Source organism: Pocillopora damicornis, chromosome 7 (assembly GCF_964200805.1).
Source record: "Pocillopora damicornis chromosome 7, jaPocDami1.2, whole genome shotgun sequence".
Classification (NCBI taxonomy): Eukaryota; Metazoa; Cnidaria; class Anthozoa; order Scleractinia; family Pocilloporidae; genus Pocillopora; species Pocillopora damicornis.
In genome coordinates, this window is record NC_142676.1 from 859,540 (window position 1) to 876,860 (window position 17,321).

At 37.6% G+C, this 17,321-nt stretch overlaps 3 protein-coding genes across 4 annotated transcripts; all 3 read left to right on the forward strand.

The window, feature by feature from the left end:
- Positions 1–366: 366 nt before the first annotated feature.
- Positions 367–2,026, forward strand: LOC113681404 (uncharacterized). Its single transcript, XM_027198492.2, has one exon. It carries the CDS (start codon positions 756–758, stop codon positions 1,455–1,457), a length of 702 nt encoding a protein of 233 aa, XP_027054293.2. The 5' UTR covers positions 367–755; the 3' UTR covers positions 1,458–2,026.
- Positions 2,027–2,568: 542 nt separating this feature from the next.
- Positions 2,569–10,230, forward strand: LOC113681402 (uncharacterized). The gene is made up of 9 exons (XM_027198490.2): positions 2,569–2,867; positions 3,018–6,099; positions 6,608–6,743; positions 6,965–7,024; positions 7,274–7,333; positions 7,677–7,787; positions 8,123–8,165; positions 8,556–8,654; positions 9,217–10,230. The coding sequence occupies exons 2-9, from the start codon at positions 3,554–3,556 to the stop codon at positions 9,483–9,485; spliced, it is 3,324 nt and encodes a 1,107-aa protein (XP_027054291.2). The 5' UTR covers positions 2,569–2,867; positions 3,018–3,553; the 3' UTR covers positions 9,486–10,230.
- A 2,608-nt stretch (positions 10,231–12,838) lies between these two features.
- LOC113681403 (uncharacterized) lies at positions 12,839–17,319 on the forward strand. Of its 2 annotated transcripts, none has more exons than XM_027198491.2 (4): positions 12,839–13,285; positions 13,841–14,169; positions 14,882–15,375; positions 15,562–17,319. In XM_027198491.2, exons 1-4 carry the CDS (start codon positions 13,162–13,164, stop codon positions 15,872–15,874), a joined length of 1,260 nt encoding a protein of 419 aa, XP_027054292.2. In that variant the 5' UTR covers positions 12,839–13,161; the 3' UTR covers positions 15,875–17,319. The 2 variants fall into 2 exon arrangements, with proteins under 2 accessions (XP_027054292.2, XP_089067864.1); XM_089211738.1 differs by lacking the exon at positions 12,839–13,285 and adding an exon at positions 13,501–13,637.
- Positions 17,320–17,321: the final 2 nt, after the last annotated feature.

Consider the following 17,321-nt stretch of genomic DNA (forward strand, 5'->3'; position numbering starts at 1 on the left):
TCCAGAAGTGTTCGTATCAGTGAAACGGTATGCTGGTTGCCGAACACTTCAGCTTGTATTGCAACTACATGAAGTTAACGAATCGTCGTTGTTGTTATCATTCCTTAAAAAACAAGACTAATTCTGTGATGAAAGTGTAATTTAGTATTATCAACTGAGTTGATAATGTAAATTGACCACCGTCACTCGCACTGACGAAGGGCTAAAGCTCGAAACGTCAGCTTTGACACTCTTAACGGTGGCCAATTTATGTATCAACTCAGTTTATAATACTGAAGTACCCTGTTATACTCTCCCATCGGCGCAGGTCTCCCTTCTCCACCCCCTCACCCCGCCGCCACACACACATACACACGCGCGCACACACGCAACACCACAGTTTCTTTAGAAATTTACCCTCTTTATTAATTCTGTAATGAGCTCGGCTTATAGAAATGACTCTATGCAGGGGCGAGTTGGCGTGGGCGAGCTGGTTCGGTGTCAACTTGATCGGGATCCTAGTTCGCTAACATCTCATAGGTTGTCTAGGAAACGTATTTCAAAACTTTTAGTGTTTCTATCTGCAGAACGTGATCCTGACTTGTAATCGACCGAGACGGAAGGAAGGAAGTTTTCGAAACCCTATTTGATTGGCTGTTGATGATTACACCCATATCCAGTATTAAAAAAAAAACAGAAATTTAACGCCTCGTTTACCCCTAAGTTATATCGTCTCGTACCTGAAATACTCCTTGAGAAACCATAGATACTCGGACATGGCTCACAGCAAGGGGCAATCGTTTCGTTCTTTCTCTTACGAGGAAGAACTGCAGAGAGCAAAAGGGCTGAAAGAGGATTTGGATAAAGGAGGCTGGCGTCAAGTGCACATGAGCCCCGGTGCTTGTTACTGGATGAAAACATTTTATAATGATGAGGTTCCTATTAAGAGTCTCTTCACGTTTGACATGCCAATGCCCGCCGAAAAGTTCGTGGAAATGTTGAACCCATCCAACCAGGAGATTCGCAAAAAGTGGGACGAAGTATTTAAAGATCATGTTATTTTAGAAGCTTACCCTGACAATGGCGGTTACTTAACCTCAAGCCGAATAAAAACGACTTGGCCGCTAGCAGATCGGGAATTCCTGTTGTTCATACCCCCCGTTATACAGGTTGACTGGTATGGGAAAGAATCGTGGTTTATCATTCAGAAAAACGCTTGGCACCTATCAAAACCCGAGGGCGAAAATGGTCTGGTGAGGGCAACTAATGGTGGAAACTTTTACATTGTTACACCAGACGACGAACGGCCAGAAGCGGCGTGTAAAGTGTTCAGCCTAACAAACAATAACTACAACGGCAGGCTGCCCAAGACAAGGATGGAATGGATGCTTAGCCGGGCTGTTCCGCGAGGCTTCAATGGGCTGCGAGCAAGCATGATCAACGGCTACAAGAAGTATTTCCAAAACGCACAAGAGTGAATGGCGGAATCTTTCGGGTTCCTGGGTGTCTTAAATGAGACGTTTCACGGACTGTGGTTTGTAGCACGGTTTGACGCTGCCTATCTAAGTATTTACGCGCTTAAATTTCCATATGAAAGAGTACAGTCTACCCACAAGCTGTAAAAATGCTTTTCAAGCAGTTAAAGTTAACAAAGGCTGCCATTAAGGACAAGACCGAAAAAGGTTATTTCGTGAATTCGTTATTTATTTTGTATGTATGCTTTATATGACTCCAGATAATGGTATAGTACTGCATGATTCTGGGTTCGAAATTTAAGAAATGTTTTCTTTACTCTTCTACTTCATTGCCTTATCAGACAGTTTTTTTTGTTGCAAAATAGCTTTGCTGTTCTAAATTTTTCCAGAAGCCGGTATAAATCGCCCGCCTGCCACTCCCACCAAAAATGATACAATAAAATGTATATTTAACAGGCAGTGTTTTTTCCATATCGGCTTTTCATGATCAATCTCACATCATGTCGGTGCGAAAGGAGGTCTCATTCAACTATTGCTGATGTTGTGTGTAAATATAGTTGTGTGTAGCGTCAGCTGAGTGATCTCGTCCTTCATAGAGCGGATTTTAAATGGTCTTTTAGAGTATAAATGAAATAGACATAGTTTGATGCTACATAGTTTTGAAAATATGCCCCAAAGTCAAACCTAAGGATCCTGTCACGAAAGAACAACGAACGCACGCCATTTATTTCGCCAAACCTAAGGATCCTGTCACGAAAGAACAACGAACCGACGCCATTTATTTTATTCCTTGCAATGACTGTGACAACGAATACATCGGACAGACCAAACGTCAGTTTGGTATACGGTTAAAAGAGCACCAAAAAGCGGTTTTCCTGTGCAAGGAAAAGGAATATTCAGCTTTATCGGAGCATACTTGTCTAACTAACCATACAATTGGGTCGGATAATTCTAAAATTATCACCACTAATCGGCGTTACCACCAGCGCCTTTGTTTGGAGGCTTGGCATATTAACTCCGCCCACGCTCCTTTAAATCGTGAAGATGGCGGTTTGCTCCCTGACGTCTATTTACACCTCGTCGGAAAAAGAGACCGCTAATTAGTGATCACATAAAAGGACCTCTTGTTGCAGCGTCTAGATCACCCCTGATGAAGGCACTAGACAGGAGTGTCGAAACGTTGGGTCTATGAATTGTAACTTCTTCGGTTACATTCATTAAATCTGCAAACCAGAGTAGCATCAAACTATGTCTGATTGTCCACCTGGTTGCCGTGTGAACTTTAATATATAAATGAAATAGTTAACATCGGTTGGCTACCGATGCTTGTGGGCAGAAATATATCAGTACGTGACCTACAAGCCACCCCAATCGCCAGAGACGACAGGAACTTGGTCACGGGTTCTTGTTTTGGTAACCTTTAAATTTTAAAATTGTCAATTTATCCTTATAACAAAAGATATTCAGCCATGACATGTTTGTCAAAAACGCTTAATTCATATTGTTTCATACTAGTTTTTCGAAACAAGTTCTCAAATAATCTCATTTGCATTATTTTTGTAGAGAGAAGACCAATACTAATTGGCATTGTTGTGAGCTCAAATTCAGGCAATTCACTGACATGGACCCCCTGAGCACCTCAACCTATCCTCCCAGTCCTCCCTCCCCACTATACCCATGCTACACACCACGCAAGAAGTTGCAAGGCATCATGGGTCAACAAAATGGCGCTGGGTGACCCGGTAGTAGTTGATGCACATTATGACAATTAGTAACATCGCTTAAACACTGTTCATCGACAAGAAAAATTACTTTGAGAAATTTTCAATCAAGAAAACTCATCTTAGGGAGTAGAAGGGGACGTTTCAGCCCGTAGTGCGCTTACATTTGCTTCTCTTCTTCCAAGTAACTTCATCAAGTTATCAGTTGCATGTCCTTCGATGATTGAACTGTGGGTTGCATTGGCGAACAATATTCTGAATTCTCTGATAAAAATTGATGAGGATTTTCCACGAGGTAGTTTATTTATTAAGTTTTCATCAGATAGGAAGAGAATGCCATGACACTTAGAACTGTTTCCTTCCTCGGAACGGCAAGAAATGGCGTGGTATTACGGTGTGAACAACTCGGAATTGTATGGATCGAATTTCTCCACCGTGTTAGCGGATGCACCACCTCCTTTAGACGACACGTACGACGAAGATGATGACGAAATCGTTTTCCCAAATGAAGCAAATAAATCAAAAGAGTACCATGGTGATAATGTAGCAGCTTCGGTTAAGAGAAGCAACGCCCGTGATGAAAAAATCAGTGATAAATCAAAGCGCGATGGCGACTTAACAAACGTGAAGAATAGGTCAGGAGAACAAGAGGATTCGGATTTTGGTGACTTTGCTGGTTTTGCCGATTTTGGGTCCGCTTTTGAACAGGAAAATAACGGAGAATCACAAGACTGGTTCGCAAGTAATACAAATGGAAACAGCGTGGAAACAGCAAGTGGTCAACCAGCCATTGATGACGAGTTCGCCGATTTTGCAGCATTTGGGGACAATAGGGACAGTCTGAATCCAGAAAGCATTGCCAATGGCGGTTTTAATCAAGGTGATTCAGCAGCTGATGTCTTAAACAATTGTGACAAAAATGAAGGTAGAAATGAAGGTCTGCCAAGTAATGGTACTTTTGACAGTGAATCTGATGATGAATTTGGAGAATTTACAAGTACAGAGTTACCTTCAGTGAGGTCTGAACTGACCTCATTGGAAAGTGACAGCAAGAGTAGTGAACTTCAGACAGACCTTGAAATTAAAGGAAGAACTTGCGTGCAGGACAAAGTGAAATCTGATGGAATCAGTGACAAAAGTGAAACATCAGGTGTTGCATCAAATTATGATTTTGATGATGAAAAAGAAGTCAGCCATTTAAGAGAAACAAGAGCTAATGGTACTCCAGAATTCTACAATAAGTTAAATGAGGATACTTATGATGTTCATAAAGAGATGCCATCATCTAAACAGGAGAAGAAAGTTTCTAACCACATCTTGAATTATGAAGACTCAGCACAGCTAAAAAATTCACCTGTAGCTGAATCAAAGACCCAAGAAAACATTGAAGAAGATGAAAAGACTGGCAGTAATTTATCCAGAAAACCTGATGAGATAAACATTACAAAGACAAACATGAGTGATTCTAGTAAAGTTGAACATGGTTCAGGTGCTGAAGTAGAACATGAGAACAATTATTCAGATGATGATGGATTTGATGAGTTTACTGACTTCACTCCTTTTTCTTTGAGACCACCATCATTAGGTGATGACAATGATGATGAGGATGATGAGAAGCAATCTAATGAACAACTTGATTCATCTGGAATCTCAAAATCTGTTGGTAGTCAAGAAGGCATAGATTCATCATGTGTAAAAGGCACTCTTGTGCAAGATAAGAATTGTGTTGTTGATGATGATGATGGTGATGACTTTGGAGATTTTGGTTCATTTAATGAAAACTTTGATCAAAGCTCTAAAAGTGATGCAGATTTTGCTCTAGAGGACTCTAAACAAAAAAGATCACCCAATGACAATGGTGTGGCAGAAGATGATAATGACTTTGGAAACTTTCGCATATCAAATTCTGAAGAGAGAACTTTACCATCTGATAATCAAGTCGAAAATGATTTTGGTGACTTTGGTGTATTTAATACAAGTACAAGAGATCCCCAAAACAATGCTAATGATGATGATGACTTTGGGGAATTTGGTACTTCTGATTCAGTAGGGAAAATGTTTCCTGCAGAAGATCAAGACAAGGAAAAATTTAGTGACTTTGATCATTTTGATTCAAATACTAAAGAGCTTCAAAAAGATAAAGACAGTAAGGATCACTTTACAGAGTTTGGCTCTCCTAGATTGGAAGGAAAAAATTCCACAGCTGAAGATCAAGATGATGATTTTGATGATTTTGGTACATTTCAATCAATTGGTGGAGATTCGAAAACTGATAGTAGCAACTGCACAGATGAATTTGGAGATTTTGGTAATTTTGCAAGCAGTAATTCCAAAAACTCCCCAAAGCATGAGGACAATGATGACTTTGGTGACTTTAGCAATTTTGAGTCAAATACCAAAGTTAATCAGAGACACAATTCCAATGACAACAGCTTTGGAGATTTTGGAGCATTTGATCCCAATGCGAAGGATTCACAAGGAAAGAATGAAAGTGATGGTGAATTTGGCAGCTTTGGAAGTTTTGAATCAAAAGTGACAGACGTGCCAAAGAAGAAAGACGAGAACTTAAGCAATGTTGCCAAGTCTAAAGATGGAACTTCGGATTGGCAGCAAAATATTGAAAAGACAAAAAATGCTAATGACTCCAACAAAGATGATGATTTTGGTGATTTCAGTGGTGAAAGTAAGGAGGATGACAGTAGTTTTGCCTCATTCCCTTCCTCTAAGACTCTTATGGAATCCCCTAGAGAGACTGTTGTCCCTAAGGAAAAGTTAGGAGAAAGTCTGTATTTTGCTCCTGGCAATAATGTTGCCATAAAACAAGTGGGAGATCCTGTTTCTCTGTGCTTTACCACAGAAGTGAAGCATGTTTCACAAAGTCAATGTGATGTTCTTTCTATGAAAGTCAAGAAAGGATTTCAGAGGTGGGTGCTTAGTTTTGGTAACCACAACTTTTTTTTTTGTTATAGTTGCAGGGATGCACTAGTGTAGCAGTGACACTTACATGATCACCATGGTGACGTTGGTAGAGTAAATTGATTGCCAAAGTAACTTTTAAACAAAATATTTCCACTGTTGCCCTTCTTTATGAGCAAAGTACTGACCAAGAAAGAATTTCTCTTTACAATAACAGTGTATTATCAATCATACAGGTGATGAGAATAAAGAAAAATATCAATGAAGGGATTATTGGTTGATCTGATACCAAATTCTGCTAACAAATATCATAAGCATTGTATGGCAGATAGAAAGGACAACTTATAATGAGATCTGGAAATGAAGATGTTATTAACAAACTAAAGATGTTGTCTTAGCACACTACAACAACTCATCTGGTTTTCCTTTAAAGTCAACCAAACTATTTTTCACTATCACCTTGATCAAGTTGTTGATACCTTGGGTCACTTTAATAAATTTTTCATTTCTCCTCAGTGAATTGGGATTGTGGTACCAACTGGAGCGTACTGATAAAGAAGGCAGAATACCCTTTCATTGGTTGAATTCATTCATCCAACACAAAAAATTTTTGTCCTTGAGGATACGACCAGACAGACCTCCTCCAATTCAGGTTAGAGTTATGCATCTACCACTGTGCACTACATTTTACACTTCTCTTAGAAATTTAGATCTTTAATTGTAAGTTTTGAAAGCAAGATTGCAAGGTCTGTTCATTTCAAAAATAGAGAAGTGGATATCTTTGAATGAAAATCAGAGGCAACTAGTTAGTGGAATGACAACTTTGAGATGGATAAAGGCAATTTCTAAGTTTTATTTTTCTTGTGATCCTAGGGTGGATCCATGCTGAAACCCACTGTGTCATCACAGTTTCCACCTTTTGGAAGTGGACCGGTAAGATTCAAGAATAATCATTTGAAGTTGCTTTGGGCAAACATTAAAACACTCTGTCATATTGGAACTATTTGTGAAGCCTCTTCAAATCAAGTTCCCAGGCATTTGGTTGTGTTATAACCTCAATTATCTGATAATCTGTCACATGATTTCAATCACCCAAACTGGTTTCAAATGATGTTGTCCCCTTAAGGGTTTTTAATTTATCTAATTGACTGATATATTTATTATGATGTTTCATTCATGTAGGCTGGATCAATGTTGATGCCTGCACCTCCTGGTAAATTGTCAAATTCTTCAATTGGATTGGTAAGATGACTCCATAACATTTTTTTTAAGATTATGACCAATATGGAAAGGATGAAGCTTATGCACCAGTACCTCACAACACATTAACACACATTGCTATTATCCCTGTGTTGGTTTGTTATACAGCTCTACTACAGTGTATTCATCCTGTATGACTCAAGGAAGCTTATTTTTTTTTCTTCTGTGATAGTGCTGCATCAGAAGTCGGACACAGGCTTTTAGGTCTTAACAAAGCCTTGCTGTACTAAATTGGTTCTCTGCTCATAGCTAAATTACCATTAACGCTAATTTTTAATTTAGTGATTTTGCTTTTTTTCTATTCACTGCCACCTATCACACACAGGATTTCTTAGAGCCTGTGAAAGGATCACACCATGCAGTCCACAGCACTGCACAGGATATAACTGCAGGCCATCATTCAGTTCACCCTGAAATGGGTCTTCCAGATCTAAGTGTAAGTTTTGTCTGTGTCATAAGAAAATTGGGTGTTTAAATGCATGATACTTATACGGGTGCACATTTAAGTATTTCTCAAAACTCAAGTCAGTGAAGATTTAAAACTCTCCCTTGTTACTGCCTGAAGTGGTTTGTCTGTTGAAAATTTTGCGATGTCTGCAACGTTATCAGTAAATAAAAAGCCACCCTTCAAAACTTTGCATCCACACATATTTCCTAACACTGTATACAAAATGGTATTTGCCTGGGAATAACTTTTTCTGTTGTGTTAATTGCAAGTTTCATTTTGACATAGTGGACTAAGATTTGATTTGGAAATTGTTTTGTTTTCAGTTTGTGCTGGATGGTGGGCTGAAACGCACTGCTTCAAAATCAGGTCAGTAGAATGTTTTTTTCTTTTGTTCAAGGAATAGAAGAGAAGCAATTGTAACCTTGTTACATATACAAGGAAGGAAGATGTGTTTAGGGTTAGGTCTAGGCCATAACTGAAATTTGGAAAAGATTTTGTGGCATGTGGAATAGGTATATTATTGGGCATGGGAGGGTCAAATGTTCAAGTAAAGCACTCTCTCTACACTTAAGTATGGGCAAGATGGAGGAAGCTTGGAGTGAGATAAAAGATTGGACATGCTGAAGAGGTTAGCTCAGGTCCCAATGCTTCTTGAAGTTTTTCCTCTGCAAGATAGTAGTTATCACACTTACAGTAGGTAATGGTGCAAAGCATTTTAATGTCAATGTATTTTTGGTATTTAACATGTTTTGACAGATTTCAAAGATAGTGTATCAGCTACTACATCTGAACCATCTTCCCTTGACCTGGATATCTTCGCCTCCAGTGGGACTCAAACCTCAGATGCAAAGACAGGTATGCATTGTTGTTTTTACTTATTTGCACTGTGCATTTTAATATGCTATAAACCCTATACCACTCTTTCTTGTCCATTTTTTTTTTAATTTTTTATAGCACAAATGTACACTGATATGTGGGGCTTTTTCCAGCCCTGCTCACACAATTGCATACATCCCCTAACAAGGGAATGTTTTGACATTGTTTTTATAAACCAGGTTTACAGGGCTATACAAGTTATATTATATCATGATTATCACTTTGTAAATAGAGTAAGAGATATAGTAAGTTTTGAGCTCGGTAAAGAAATAGAGAAAGGTGTTTTTCATCTTGTCATGAGCGTGGGACAAAGAAAAATTCTGAGTCCCTATGAGGAATTGAACCTCAGACCTTTGGATTCCACACTGCGATGCTCTACCACTGAGCCACAGAGACTCTACAGTGAGTGAGATCTATTACAATGTTCATATGACATGCGTCCTGCATACTGCTAGGATCAGCAATGTCATTAGCATCATGTTTGTAAATAGAATAAGAAAAATGGTAAGAGATGGTAAGTAATGATTATCACTGTGCTTAGTTTCAGACTCCAGAGCCTTGTATGAGACAGACCTGTTGGGTCTGGATATTTTCTCATCATCAGTGGAACCTCAAAAGCTGGACAGCCCTAAGCCACAAAAACCATCCGACACTAATAAAGTGTGGCAACATGGAAGAGTCACTATACCTCTTTCATCGCAACAACATAAAGTACAATTGAGTGTTGCTGCCAAGACTGTTTTGAATGATCTTGAAGATTTAAGTTTTATGTGTTCATCAGTTCTTATGTTTCCCTTGAAGCCTGAATAACTTGCAAAATATGACTGAAAAATATGACATCCATACTGGATTCATTTAAAGAAATTATTTTAAAATCAAATTATGGGAAACATAAAGCCTTGTTTACCTACAAGTAATCTTTGTCTCAAATGATTTTATGTCATGCCTTAAAACTATAAAGGTTGAAGTTTTAAGCTCAGAGTGCTGACAGGAATTTCAGTGCTTGGTAATTTTTTTCTTCTCTGTTTTTGTGAGTAACCTCTAGGAGAAATCTCTCTGCTTAAGTACAATATTTTGTTTTTTTACTGTATGGGGCAGCATTTTTCAGTAAAAACCTCTCTGCCACTATTGAATTTTGTGAAGATAGATTTCATTTAATACCTTGACCCTCAAACTCCCAGATCAAATTTTTAATTCTTCTTACTGTCAACCATACAATTCTTATAATTATAGTTCAGAGAATTTAGTATTTGATCAACTAATTATCCCAAGTTGATATTTTTCTTTGTTCTCATTGCTTATCTGGTTGATATTGTATTAATACTGTAAGGAGAGATTCTGTCTCGGTCACTTATATGAGTTAAAGGGTTAATTGAATGTTATGTAGAAAAAAAAGAAAAGTGAGGTATTTAGATTTTTGTGGCGGCAAAGGAGAAGGAGGAAGTAGAGGTAATGCGTCTCAGGTTGTAGTCAAAATTGTTTTAACTTATAGATGTAGGTTTGCCTTCACTTAAAGTATGGAAATTCTTCATTAAACAAAACATATTCTGGGAAATTTTGAGGTAAACTTGTCATGAGGCTAGGTATTCGTGTGTCTATTTTTTGTCAAAATAATTGTTTCTCTCAGATCATCAACTATCTTAGGAATTGGATCATTATCAAAAGAAATTCAGAAGCTCATACAAAGAGTGTAAAAAAATGTGTCCCACATTTTTTATTTTATGAAAGAAAATTTGTCTTGTGTTTAATATTAGTATGTAAGTGTGGAGTAGAGCCAACTGCATGTTAGTCATGCCAACTATATTGAATTTCATACATATCCTTGCTAAATGTTACTTGTGTGGTAGTCACCAAAAATATGTTGTGCAAACAAGTTCTCTTTTTCAAGACTAGAGTTGAATTGTCGGCCAAATTTAAGAAAAGTGCACGATACATAAATATGATCCCTAGAACATGGTGGAGATGGTATGTATTGGAAAAAATCATTTCAACTCTAGTTATTTGAGCAACTTGGGCTATACAGAATATATCCCAACCATACAACAGTGGTTGCTTGGATTTGGAAGCGATCTTCGCTGTAATAAAAACTTCTTAGGTAGTAGTGAAAATAAGGCCTGACTATAATTCAGGCCTGTTTGGGATCCTGTACAGGCCATAATTTTTTCCAGGCCTTATTTTCACCACTGCTTAAGAGTTAATCACTACTGCAAAGGTCGCTTCCAAATTCATTTGTTAAACCAGAGTTCACACATGATTTTCATATATTTACAGTCAGTGACAGGGAAATAGGAGTTTTTATGAACATGCAAGTTTTGATAAAGGATGCACTTGTGAAGGGGAGGGGAGTGGTTAAAATGATGATGATGATGATGATAATAATAGTAATCAAACAGCATGATTGACATAATATAAGTTTTTTTTACCTTTAATGAGCAATTAGGAGAATGGTCATCAGTGACTACTTTGAACTAAACATGTGCAGCTCTTCTTTTTTTTTATTTCAGCCCAAATTTTTCCATGTAAAGTTTTGTTGCAGTAGCAGAATTGTTATGGGGACCTTGTTCATTGTATAAAATCTGCCATGGGGAACTGCTTTATTTACAGCTCTAAGAAATCAAGGAACTATTTTGTACCGCTTAATTTTTCTTTTACTTCGACATCCTCTCCTTGGGCAACCTACAGGCATTTAACTGACATCTGTGCCTGGGGTTGAGGAATTTGAACCTTGCTTGGTGAGGGTGGGGAATTTGAGCTGGAAGTGTCAAGTCTTTTCAGCTGAATACAAATATGGAGTATGTTAAAGGTAAACAATGGCTTAGAAGAAAAGGTCTACGAGGTTTTAAAGTGTGGCCAGTGTATAGAGATTTCCATTTTCACCAAAAAAATTGGCAAGGCATTTGAACACAATGTTTGTCCCAAGGGGTGAGAATTTGAACAAACCTATCTTCAAAAGTTCAAAGTCCAGGGGTGGGATGTTGAAGCTTCAAACTGATGAAATAATAAATGCATAAGAGAGGAGGTTGTGTACAGAGATTTTGCTTTATTTCAAGTCCTCCACCTTTAAATTTTTCCCTGCTATGACAAGTTCTTCCCATCAAGTACAATTAAAAGGGGTGGGTGGTCATAGCAGGGGCAAACTTGCCTGAGATTGAAATCTCTGTTTACTTAACATAGCCCAGTTGATTAACATCTGTCTAAACTTATGTAAAGTTCCCTTTAACTAAATCACTAGCATAGAGAATCCTATTTTTATTATACCTTGGTACTAAATAATATCTGTAAATAGCTCAGTATGTATTCAGCCTTAATATAGAATAAGATTTGCCATTTAAAGCTAAACAATGATTATTTTTTAAGGAACATGACATAATTCCCAAGTAATTATGATATCAATGGGAATTTAAAACCTGTTAAACTATTCTTTAGGGCAGAAAATTAATGAAGTAGTGACAATGCATATTGGTAAATCTTCATAGAAGCCATTGTTTGGTTTTGTAATGCAACACAATCTTTCCACCAGACTGTGTTGCATGACTAAAACCAAAAAAAAGCTGGAAATGAGAAAAGATTGTTGACTGGCCTCAAGATATTTGGATCAAAAGGAAATAACAATAGCATTCATGAAAATATTTTGCCAAAGGCAAACAATAAATCTTGTAATTTTTGATCTAGGGATTATGGGGGGAAATGTTATATTTCTGTTAAGCCAATAGATTAAACAAAATAAGTAAATATGCATCCTTATCTGCTTCTAAAATGTGATTTATTCATTAAAAAATTGGCATGTTTTTTCAAAGAAAAAAAACTTCTGAAAAATTTTACACATCATATGTGCAGTTTCTTTGGAGAGTACCACAATCTGTTTTCTGTTTGCAGCTGTACTGCATGTATAGCCTAGAAGAATGCTCTGCTATTGCTCTTTTCACTTGGATAAGCGCACTTATCAACCAGTATTCATCCTGATGACATTAGCACCTGTCCACTATCTTGCAAACGGTCAAAAACAAGGAGAGAATAAAAACTAGCGGCTTTGCAACTAATGTACAGGGGATTACCGGTAAATGATATGTAAGTGGGTCTAACATTTACTTAATCCCGCGAATTTCCGGCCAGTGTGGAAGCCTACTGTTCAGAATGACATGTGACAGGAAGTAGTTTTACCCACAAATAAACAAGATCATTCCATGTCGCACAATTATATCCTCCTCTTGAAATCCTCGAAGACTGTTCCTTTTTGCTTCAACTTTATCGGAAATCCATGATACATTATCTCATCGACTGAAGCAAGTTCCAAATGTCCATCCGTGTATGTTTTCGCTTCGGTTATCGCGCGGGTGGCCATTTCTCGCTTCCGTGTGTGTGCGGGAAGATCGTTTTGCGCATGACCGTTATGCCCAAACTTCATTGAGAAATTAGGCCCGCGCGTGGAAAGTACCAGGATATTGTAAGGTCTTTTAACTACTGCATTCCCAACAAATTTTTAACGATGGCGTTTCGTAGTGTAATTGCAAGGCCCTTGTGGCATGCTGCTCGTGCTTGTAAAAGATCTCCTCAAGTACTTGGTGGTTCATGGCGATTGTGTTCTGCGAAGTCGAGTCTTGATGAGCCAGGTATGAGTAGGTAAACTGTATTTTTCCGAGTAAAAAGAAGTTTGTACCTACATAAATCAAAGCTGTCTTCTATTTAAGCCCTCTTTGGTCTTAAGAAATTTTCTCTGCAGAAGTGGATGCGAGGTTTGGGAAAATCCTTACAGATTTGTTTGCATTACTAACCGCGATGCAAATAGTTTGCCACATCACAAAGATTTATATCTGTCGACCTGTGCCGTCACGCAAGTAAATGAGATTGCTCGATTAAAAAAAAAAATCGGGGAAATTACTCACCAGTTACGGTTCCACTGCAAATTAATTAAACCACATTAACTACACCTGTTTTCAAGAATACGTTTTTAATGCTATAGAGGTAGGAGTTCTAAGACAGAGTGTGTGTGTGTGAATTTTTTTTTTTTGTATTTACTGTTTAACTCTCGATGACGACAATTTCACATTTGAATAGGTTACTTTGACTACAAGTTTTTTTTAGTACAGTAACCCAATTGTTTGATCTTTCGCTCTCCATAAAGGGAATAGTTAATCTCTTACTGTGATTTGATGTCTTTCATTCAGATTTTGAAACTCACAGGGACAAGAAGTTATTTACCCCTGGCCCTCTCGGCGTCAGCTTTGAAACAAAGAGGGCCATGCTGCGGGATCTTGGTTCGCGTGACACGGAGTTTATAAGGGTTGTGAAAACAATTCGTTCGAGACTCTTGGAAATTGCTGGTGTTTCTCCTGAAGTGTTCACTACTGTATTACTTCAGGGTAGCGGAACATATGCTGTGGAGGCTGTACTCACCACCACAACCCCCAGAGAAGGAGGGAAAGTCTTCATCATTGAATGTGGTTCCTATGGCAAGCGAATGATGAAGATTTGTGAAGTTGCAGGGATAGAAACGGTTTGTTTATACAAGTTCCTTTGAGTATGTTGATCTCTGGTGGTTAAATTAACTTTGGAGAAGGTTTCCATTTTTAATATTGTTAACCTTATAGTACTGGTACATGTACATGTACATGTACCAATCCAATTCTGAATTTTTTTATTTCAGGCAGGAGAGATGTTTGAAATTAGGTGTTTATTATAAACTTCATGCTCCAGGAAATTTTGTGATTGCTTTTGATTTGGCTAGGGGTTCATGTTTTCATGTAAGCCAATTGTGATGATCAACTTAAAAATTAGAGATCACATAGGTAAAATATGAACACTTTCATCTGCTGTAAACCCTTCAAGTATTCAGTTATAGGTAGATAAATGGATAGATATTTCTTTGAGCATCCAGCACAACTTTCCAACTGTAGCTGGGAGCTTTGCATTTAACCAGTATAAAGAATTGCCAGAAACACAGTGGTCTATTGTTTAGTGTTCTGGGCTTCGCGTCTGAATGCCTGGGTCTGTGAAGGCCTGATGAGGTGCTGGGGGTAACCTTGCAATGGACTAGCATCCCATCTTGGGGGGAGAAGTGATACTCCTAGTGGCTTCAAGCTAAGGAAACCTGTGATAAGCTCCAGCTGGGTGAGCCACTTGGCTTGGTAAAGACTCAAGGTTTTAGTGTAAGGAATTGATGGGTAAACATTTGTAGGTTTTTCATATGGTGTGTATCTGTTGTTCAGGTTGTACTTCACGGAGCAGAGGATTCAAAAGTAGACTTAAAGAAAGTTGAAGAAATCCTGAAAAGTGATAAATCCATCACCAATGTTGCCATGGTGCACTGTGAAACCTCCACAGGTGTTATACATCCAGTTGCTGAAGTAGGAAAACTTGTGAAAGCACATGCTCCAGATGCATCATTTTTTGTTGATGCTATGAGCAGCTTTGGGGCAGTTCCACTCAATTTAGATCTAGCAAACATTGACTTCATGGTGAGCTCAGCTAACAAGTGTATAGAAGGTGTTCCTGGGTTCTCCTTTGTAATTGGCCATATTGAATCCTTGAAGAAATGTAAAGGATGGGCACGTAGTTTATCTCTGGACATTGTTGATCAATATGAAGGACTTAACCAGAACGGCCAGTTTAGGTTCACCCCAGCAACTCACGCCATGCTTGCTTTTCGACGAGCTTTGTCTGAGTTCAAGGCTGAAGGTGGAGTGGATGGAAGAGCGAACAGGTGAGCGGCTTTATTCCTAGAGATTGAAAGACTATCTAAGTGAACTGATTATGCCAAAATATTTCATAATGAATTATAGCATCATCATAACCAGTATAGGAGAAGAAGCCAGGTGTTTGGTATACAGATATGTACCTTTTTTGTAATGTTTAAGTCTGTGAAAGTTACTCTCTTTTATTCTCATAGATACATGGAGAACTGCAACCTTCTTCAAGATGGCATGCGGAAAATGGGTTTCAAGAAGTTTCTAGATGACACCCATGAAGGGTACATTATAACTTCCTACTACAACCCCAAGCATCCAAACTACAACTTTGAAGATTTTTACAATCGGCTAAACAGTAAGGACCAGGTCATCTACCCTGGTAAAGTAAGCACTGCTGACTGCTTCAGAATTGGCAACATCGGAAAACTGTATCCTGCTGATATGCAGCATTTGTTGAAGTGTATAGAAGAAGTGTTAGGTGAAATGGGAATACCTGTCCCCCTGGAAGAGTAAACAAAGAGACAGTAGACTAGTTATGTGCACCATTTTATGGGGTGTGATATACATAGGCCATTTCTGAGTTCTAAAAATTCTCCCTTTCTAATTTTGACCGAGAGCAAAACTTTCAGGTATTAATGAGTTACAGTTGCTTAAGGATTAAAATTATTTTCCAATGAATAGCTTTGCACTTTCCACTGAAACAGAGGCTTTTTACATCTCAGAAATGGCTCATTAGTACAGTGCTCTTAGTTGCATTGTTCACACCTAATATCAAAAAGGTTTGCTAAAGGCATGCTTGCTGGAATAATTTTGATGTGGAAATGAAATTAATTTTAATATAGTTTATGAATAAGATTTATGTCTTAAAAGAGCAGAACAATCACATCTTTTACAGATAACAAGAACTCATTTAGCATGCAAAATAACTCAGAGAATTTGAGCTGAACAGGGGATAAGGCAAAAAAACAAGTAATCAGCAGAAAATGCATGAGCAGTAAAGCCAAATTTTGCAGATAAACTGTAAGTGGCGGTGGTGTGTAAGTGTTAGTAGTTTGATTGGAATGATAGCCACTTTGCACCATGATTTATGAAATTAATTTGATGAGACAGCAAATGCAATCTCATTATTACATTTGAAAAGTAAGTGTTTTCATATTGCTTAAGATTTTTGGGCACAATTAGCTTTCATCAAATTATGGCACATTTGTTAGAAGTGTTAGGGTCAGTGAAAATAATATGATTTTGAAAATAGCTACCACACAATTTATTATGTTGTAAAAGGAGAAAATAAAAGAATTTTCTGTTGTTATAATAATTTACACTGAAATAAGTTAAATCAGATTTCCTTTTTGCTGTTTCCTGTGAGGTACTTTAGATGTCATACTTAAATAGTACTCCCTTAGAATAATCCCATCCATGTGATTTAGTGGAAAGTTATTTATTTGAACAATTTTCTTTTTTGAGATAATTCTTCAGAAATAATAAGGATAAATTTAATTTTTCTATTTTTTTCCTTGTCACTTTTTTCAAAGTGACTTTTCTGTATTACTGAGAGTGTCATTTTGTGAGAGGACCATAATACAAGTGGTGTGTTTTTTGGAAGTAATGTGATTTGATACTATAAGAGACAGAGCAGAGTGTCTGTTTTAATGAAGTGTTAGTTTTTACAGTGGTCATTTCATGCTACATATAGACTCCAACTAACGATTTTTAAGCATGTAATGGCTAAAAGCATGCAGAAGCAGTAACTTTCTAATATAAAGAAAATAAATAAATTAGTTAGTAGTTTCCAAAAAGGATCTTTCAAATGTTTAGAAGTGCAGAATAATTAAGAACAGTAAAATAATTTAACTGTGAGTAGTAATTAAAAAGTCTTTTGGGGGTCTTGTTAGATGGAAACAAACAATAGATTTCCTTGATTAGGTAACAGAACTAATTAAATGGTATTGAATGTGTGATA

Excerpts from the sequence above, each read along its gene's own strand:
- LOC113681402 (XM_027198490.2), top strand. The coding sequence starts at position 3,554 with ATGGCGTGGTATTACGGTGTGAACAACTCGGAATTGTATGGATCGAAT. Across the intron at positions 7,334-7,676 it reads CAAATTCTTCAATTGGATTG|GATTTCTTAGAGCCTGTGAA; the intron begins GTAAGATGACTC and ends TATCACACACAG. Across the intron at positions 7,788-8,122 it reads TGGGTCTTCCAGATCTAAGT|TTTGTGCTGGATGGTGGGCT; the intron begins GTAAGTTTTGTC and ends TTTTGTTTTCAG.
- LOC113681404 (XM_027198492.2), top strand. The coding sequence starts at position 756 with ATGGCTCACAGCAAGGGGCAATCGTTTCGTTCTTTCTCTTACGAGGAA.
- LOC113681403 (XM_027198491.2), top strand. The coding sequence starts at position 13,162 with ATGGCGTTTCGTAGTGTAATTGCAAGGCCCTTGTGGCATGCTGCTCGT. Across the intron at positions 13,286-13,840 it reads GTCGAGTCTTGATGAGCCAG|ATTTTGAAACTCACAGGGAC; the intron begins GTATGAGTAGGT and ends TCTTTCATTCAG. Across the intron at positions 15,376-15,561 it reads GTGGATGGAAGAGCGAACAG|ATACATGGAGAACTGCAACC; the intron begins GTGAGCGGCTTT and ends TTATTCTCATAG.